Source organism: Borostomias antarcticus, assembly GCF_949987555.1.
Source record: "Borostomias antarcticus genome assembly, chromosome: 14".
Taxonomy (NCBI): Eukaryota; Metazoa; Chordata; class Actinopteri; order Stomiiformes; family Stomiidae; genus Borostomias; species Borostomias antarcticus.
In genome coordinates this window covers 15741384-15748883 of record NC_140247.1, presented here as the reverse complement: position 1 = coordinate 15748883, position 7500 = coordinate 15741384, and the positions used below count along the sequence as shown (strand labels likewise).

Sequence of the window (7500 nt, the reverse complement as noted above, 5' to 3'; positions counted from 1 at the left end):
CCATATTTCATTTTCACACAACTATGGGAACCAACGCTCTACTGGGGAGCAGAACAGCAGTCAGTACACAGTCCCTGATTGGCCCGGTCAAAACGTAATCAGAGAGAAATCGTTCTAGATAGGAGGAATTCCAGACTGATCTGCGGAAGGAAACTGAAAGTGAACTCAGGATCAGGATGGTCCCTCCAGGCTAGCCAGCGCTAGCAGCAGCAGAGGAAGCAGGAGAGAGAGAGGAACCTGGAGTTAGCCACTATGGTAACCATGGCAGGCACTAGGTGTCAGGGGTCAGTCTGACGGGGACAGACACAGATATCCCAGGGCACATGGGATTCAGGAAGTCACAAACCCAACTAACTCATCACTCCAGGAGCCAGGGGCTCCAATATCCATCTATCAGGCAAGACTCTGTAAACTAGACTTCAAACACCGTAAAATCCTATCCTACACCAGGCGCACCGTCATCAAAACATCTACTCCACTCCTCAAAACAGGAAGTGTGACTGTGTCTGTGGTAACCCTGTAGCAGCGGTCTACTACGGTTGAGGACTGAGAACAGAGCAGCTGGATGGAGCAGCGGCCCGGGCGAGTCGTACCTATCTTGGCTCCCTTCTTGAGCAGCGCCACCACCACCGAGGTGTTCCGGCAGCCCACGGCCCGGTCCAGGGGCCGCATGCCGCTGTAGTCCACGTGCTCGATCATGGCCCCGTGCTCCACCAGGAACTGGACCTGCAGGAGCGCCAGGAGATACAACATTCAACATTCAGATTCAGAAAACTTTGTCTGTCTTTATATGTTTTTAAATCCTAGATAGGATACTATAGTTTGCTCTAGGCATTAAATACTAGTTTTATTTATTTCCATATGTAATATTTGTAATTAATCCTAAATTATTTTAGCCAGTTATTGCCCTTTATGTGTTATGTTGTTTTTACTGCACTCTGTCCTGCATTTTAAAGTTTGCTATATAGATAAAATGTATTATTATTATTATTATTATTAGTTGTGACAGAAAATCGTCTTAGACTGGCTCAACAATCAACACAAGTTAACACAACACAACAACATACAGTACGTTCCTAAAACCAGCACACGGAATCATTAAAAATAAGCATAATACTACTATGTGCAAAGTGGTGTAGTGCGTGTGTAAGAGTTCTTCCTCATTGTTTTCATCATTCAACAAGCGTTATCGTCTGTTGTTATCAGGGGGATTGTGCGACACGATCACATCACAGGGCAGTTGACCTGGGGGGTTCCAGAAAGAGTCCGAGTTCATTTACTCCCTGAGGTCCAAAACTCCCTGGTTTTCGGTTCCAGAGTTAGCTCAATCAACACGGTACGGAGTTAAACACGTGCATGAGGAATTTGATTTGATTTGATTTGATTGATTGGAATAGAAAACCCAGACTTGTCAGGGTTAGCAAACTCAAAAGTTTTCACTAAAACCTTCTTTCTGGAACCCCCCAGGTGTTCACCTAGATGAAGTACTAGTTCACTGAACACACTGTGACTCTCTAACACACAGAGGAACAAGGAAACACTCCCACAGTATTTCCCTGCTTCTGTTTCCTGCCGTAGCAACACCAGCGGCCCCCCCCGGCTCATCCCCGCCCCCCCCTGACTCATCCCTGCCCCCCCCAGCTCATCCCCGCCCCCCCCTGGCTCATCCCCGCCCCCCCCCCGGCTCATCCCCGCCCCCCTCCCGGCTCATCCCCGCCCCCCCCCCCCGGTTCATCCCTGCCGCCGAGCGGCGAGCAGCGACTCACCACGTCCGGGTCGCCGTAGAAGGCGGCGAGGTCGAGCGGCGTGCGCCCGCTCTTGTCGGCGTGGGCCGTGGCCGCGCCCCTCTCCACCAGCGCACGGACCAATGGGAGGTGTCCCTTCAGACACGCCCAGCTCAGCGCCGTCAGCCCCTCCTTGTCCATCAGCGCCAGGGACGCACCTGCAGGGATCAGGGGTCATTGTCAAGGCAACCCGGTGTAACGATGGCATTTGCACCGCTGCCATGTGGTGTGTTTGATGAATTTGATGGTTTACATACTGTTTTTTTTGCACAGGCTGTCATTGTAAATAAGAAACTCTTGTTATTCTCTCATAATTAAAGAGGCACAGTCATGCTTGCTTAAGTGAATATTATAAGTGAATATTATTTGGATTAAATGCTTAAATTGTCTGTGTAGGCTTTTTTTAAATCACCAAAATCACCAAAGATCAAGCATTTAACCAAATGATATTAACTTAAACCAGCATGACTCTGCCCCTTTTAACTTGCATATCTAAATTAAGATGAATAAATAAATAAATAAATACGTTTTAATCTCTTAACATTGAGACAGGGCAGGGCGTGACCTCTGACCTTGTGCCAGCAGGAATTCAGCGGTGGCCAGGTGACCCTCGGAGGCGGCCATCATCAGTGGCGTCCGGCCCTGCTTGTCGGCCATGTTGACGTCGGCACCGTGGTTCAGCAGCAGGTCCACGATCTGGACAGCAGGGGTCAGAGGTCATTAACAAAGCCCCCCTTTTCCGTCCTCTCTCCTCCCCCTTGAATAAAATAAATTATCTAGACGTGACGGGATTGGCCACAGCTGTGCAGCGGAACACACGCTTTCGCCCGTCCGGTCGCGTTGAGATCAGAGATGACCTCCAAGGACGGGGGAGTAGAGTATTCAAACTAAGACTGTTAACTAGAGATGTAATGTTAACTAGAGATGTAATGTTAACTAGAGATGTAACGGTGTGAACATTTCATATCACGATTATAGTGACCAAAATTATCACGGTTATCAGTATTATTGCAGTATTGTAAAATGTGCTGAAAATCTTCTAAAACTACCAATACACATGCTGAAATAATTTCACCAAGTTTTATATTGAACAACAACATTAAAATAATGCGTCTTTGAGACTGTTACTAGCTTTGGTTGATGCTGGACAGTATTTACAGTGAGTTTTTCCAAAAGCGGGGCAATCAAGCACGGTTTTAATGATAAAATGATCACGATAAATTGTATCAAATTTAATCACGGTTTATCATTATACCGGTTATCGTTACATCCCTAGTGTTAACCCTCCGAGCCAAAGCCTCTCCCGGCCCCCAGACCCCGACCCCGGCGCTCACCTGCCAGTGTCCCTGGCCCCTGCCCCCTGACCCCCGACCCCGGCACTCACCTGCCAGTGTCCCTGGCCCCTGCCCCCTGACCCCGGCGCTCACCTGCCAGTGTCCCTGGCCCCTGCCCCCTGACCCCCGACCCCGGCACTCACCTGCCAGTGTCCCTGGCCCCTGCCCCCTGACCCCGGCGCTCACCTGCCAGTGTCCCTGGCCCCTGCCCCCTGACCCCGGCGCTCACCTGCCAGTGTCCTTGGCGCACAGCGCTGAAGAGCGGGACGATGCCCCGGCGGTTGGGCTGCCCCACGGCCGCGCCCTGCTCCAGCAGCAGACGACACACCTCCAGCTTGCCCCGCCCCGCCGCTGCTGTCAGGGCTGGGGGGGGGGGAGAGAGAGGGAGAGAGAGAAGAGGGAGAGAGAGGGAGAGAGAGAGAGAGAGAAGAGGGAGTGAGAGGGGGAGAGAGAGAGAGAGAGAGAGAGAGAGTGTCAAAATACCAGTCTTTGAGGTACACGTTCTCTACGGTTCATCTCAGAGGGTTAAACAGGGTTCAGTATGTTAGTGGGTTAGGGGGGGTTAGTGTTCAGTATGTTTTAGGGTCAGGGGGGGTCAGGGTTCAGTATGTTTTAGGGTTAGGGGGGGTCAGGATTCAGTATGTTTTAGGGTTAGGGGGGGTCAGGGATGGAGGAACCTACCCGTCTCTCCCCAGAGGGTGTCAAAGCTGTTGATCTGGGCTCTCTCCTCCTCCTCCTCGTCTTTCTCTGGGAGGTCCAGGAGGTACGACGCGATCTGGACACAACCAGTCAATATCACATCTATCAATCTGGACACAACCAGTCAATATCACATCTATCAATCTGGACACAACCAGTCAATATCACATCTATCAATCTGGACACAACCAGTCAATATCACATCTATCAATCTGGACACAACCAGTCAATATCACATCTATCAATCTGGACACAACCAGTCAATATCACATCTATCAATCTGGACACAACCAGTCAATATCACATCTATCAATCTGGACACAACCAGTCAATATCACATCTATCAATCTGGACACAACCAGTCAATATCACATCTATCAATCTGGACACAACCAGTCAATATCACATTTATCAATCTGGACACAACCAGTCAATATCACATCAACCATTTAGGGCTGTAATGATTATTACATAATCGTCAAACCACAATATTTTTTTCTGACTGCGATTGTTTTGTTTTTTAAATGTTTAAAAATAATTATATATATATATATTTTTTTTTTTTATAAAATAAAAATCTGTTGCAGAGTTAATATGGTAGCAACCCTAGTTCAATGGAATTCTTCAACTTGTTGGCACTTGTCCTCTACGTTCATAGCAAATAATGACAATAGACACTGTATTTAAATGATTAACATGGTCATTTTCACTTTTTTTGAGTTTGAACGTGCTATTTGCACAATAGGACATAGAAGAAACACAATAAAAACATTAAATATATCCGTTTTGTCGTTTTTGAGAAACTGGAAGCGTAACATTTTCAGTCCAATTTGACTCGGGGTAAAAATACTCCGAATTCGTGACGTTTTTCCCATTCTTGGCGTCACCCTAAAGTTTGAAAAACCCTCCTCCACTCCCCTGCACCCGCCTCCAACAGAAACCTGTCTGGCTCCCGCACCTGCTGTCTTTGCGCCGTTTCACCATCTATCGAACACGGTAAGGCAGCTCTGAACCCTTTCTCATCTTGAGAACAATGGAATAGTTGCAGTCTCAATGATGACCACCTCTTATTTTAATATAATTTGTACATTTTATAGTCCTAATTGTATTGGTGGTTGTCATACAAATTGGGAAGTTTTTAACCATGATCGTGTCTGATTAGTAGCCAACCTAGCTAATGTTAGATAAACGAACCATAACGTTAGCTGTAATTGGCAACAGTTTTTAAAAAGCTGTCTGATCCAGCTAGCTATCTGTCTTTATCCAGCATGTTGATGTTAGCTAGCCTAATGTTTGGAATGTCAGCTAGCTGTGTTAATTATCCTAGCATGCTAACGTTAGCTCTCAATGCATTTGCTTTTGGTAACGTTAGCCGTCCTGTGCAATGGCAGAGACACAGCGCACCATGATACTGTACTCTTCCCTGGCATAAAATCTACTTGCACCAGGTGCAAACTGTGCTGTAAGGTTTCCGAAGCGATAGCCTACCATAACTGTTGTGAGCGTGCTTGTATATAGGCCAATATAATAGGCAAAGTTACGAAGTCAAAGTTGGATATAAGTCAGTTTGTCTCCACAAGAATCTCCCGATTATCTCTCGCTCAAACTTAATTCGATATAATTTAAATTTACTGATAAATAGCCTATTGTTGTAATTTATGCTGTTTTGCATATGCAAAATATCGATGCTATTACTAATCGCTTTTATAATTTATCCCCTTTTCTTGTAACCAGATCATAGCTACATTTCCAATACTGGGACTCGGGAGGTCCAGGTCCCGCGCTTCAGGGCTCGAGGTGTGCAGGTCCTGGAGGGCAGGTTGCAGCCAATGTCACCTAATGATATTATAAATATGTTACAACACCCCCTGTTTTATGAGAAAGTAGTCTATGTCTTAATTTAATGTCATGTTGTATGCGCAACAATTACCTCGGAAAATAAAGACGTAGTCCTACAGTACCCGTGCGGGTTTTTGTCATTTATTTATTCTCACATTGAGATCTTAACTTGATCAAACACCTGTGTACTGAATCGTTTGTCCTAAGGTCTTGTATTGCAGCGTTGTGATGCGCATATAGAGGCTATTGTGCAAAAATTATGACTACATTTCAGGGTGGGTGGAGGTGAAGATATTAAGTCAAGTTATTATGTTCCTTTCATAATTTACAACTCCAAATAATTGTAATTCTGCAAAACATTCTGAAAGTTGTGTAAACCTTATCATCACTGTGGCATCTGCTCCACATAATGTTGATCATCCCAGCACCTCGATCCGACCCAACTTCAGGAAGCATTGCGCATTTTGGGATTAAACAGCTCCAGTAGATATATTATATTATAACCAGAGGGCATTACAATAACATTCAAAACGAGATCTATTGACTGCATGACCTGTTAGTCTCCAGACTCCGGAGTAGGCTATACCCCTTGACCGCTGCGCTCACGGAGTCGTGGTGCACGGCCCGCTATCTCTCCAAACGCATGCAGTCTCCCACATAATTCGGGGTAGGATAAGTAGGCTACATGTAGGCTACATCCTCTCCCCCTTTCTGTAAAGCGAACATTGTGTTGCCTTTGTATATGAAACAAGCTATAATGATTGAATTGATCTGACTAATAATCAGTTATTGCGGTGGTATTCCACTCAATTCCTTTATATCACCACAACTGACAGATGTTCCCAGAACAGTAACGTTTCAGTGTTCAACTGGCTTTGTTGGACACCTACTAAGATAAATAACGTTAGACTGGTGAACAATGCGGATTTTATGTCGGTTTCACAGCGCAAATGATCTGTCTTCTGGTAAGACCCACAGTTGCAATTATTTGACTAACTAGGTCTATACTGTTCGTAGCTGGCTGAAAGCTAGTCTAATAGCCCAAGCCTCCAAGCTTGCGTGGCCGGCTGCAGGGTGCTTTTCCTCTGTCGCGGGGGAGACGTGTCGTCGTTATACTTTTATCGTACTTTTCCCAAATTGGCCTAATGCAAATTCGAGGATACGGCCTGTTAGGTAGCGTGTATCTTTATAATGTTTGGGGGTTAATATAATATTAAGGACTTTGTAAATGCCCCTGGTTAGCAGCTAGAAAAATGGCTATTGATCTGGCTGTTGCGCGATCTAGCTCTTGTGTTGTTTAGCTCGGAGCGGTGGTAGCTATGGTAACGGGGCACACGCCTGTCAATCATAATGATTCCAGTTGGTCATTTGCTCAGAGAACTGTCAATCAGTTGTAATGAATCACGCCCAGTTTTGAGTGAGTGAACTTTTTGAGTGGCAGATTCAGACCTCTAAAAACATGTTTTAAAAGAATTTGTATGGATGAATTCTGAAATAGTTAAACACATGTGTTTTGTTGTTGCCTAAAGATACCTGGAAAGTGTTATATTGAACCACCATGTTAATCCTTTAAGAAGTAAAGAAGCACTGATGCATTGTCCACTTCATGTGCTATTTGTACTCCAAATTTAATTTCATCTTAGCTTTTCAATGCTTTTTTTATTGAGGAGGATATATGTTCTATGTAAATGTTGTTAACATTCATGATATTAAAGAGGCGTGGTTTTAAACCACAGGTTTACTTCATAGGCTGAGTACTTGTGTTATTAGGCCTACATTATCTGGTAAAAATGAGTCAGAACCCACCCACCCTCACTCACTCACTCCCTCTCTGTCTGTCTTTT

General features: G+C 45.4%; 1 protein-coding gene across 1 annotated transcript in view; it reads right to left on the bottom strand.

Annotated features, from left to right (window-relative positions):
• The window catches only part of LOC311317435 (protein TANC2-like), a gene marked incomplete at both ends in the record, with an annotated part of 73319 nt that overhangs the window by 7728 nt on the left and 58091 nt on the right, over positions 1-7500 (bottom strand). Inside the window, 5 exons of the mRNA XM_084448517.1 lie at positions 594-726; positions 1767-1942; positions 2357-2480; positions 3348-3481; positions 3800-3893. Coding sequence (XP_084304643.1) covers positions 594-726; positions 1767-1942; positions 2357-2480; positions 3348-3481; positions 3800-3893 — 661 coding nt within the window. The remainder of the gene's footprint in view (positions 1-593; positions 727-1766; positions 1943-2356; positions 2481-3347; positions 3482-3799; positions 3894-7500) is intronic.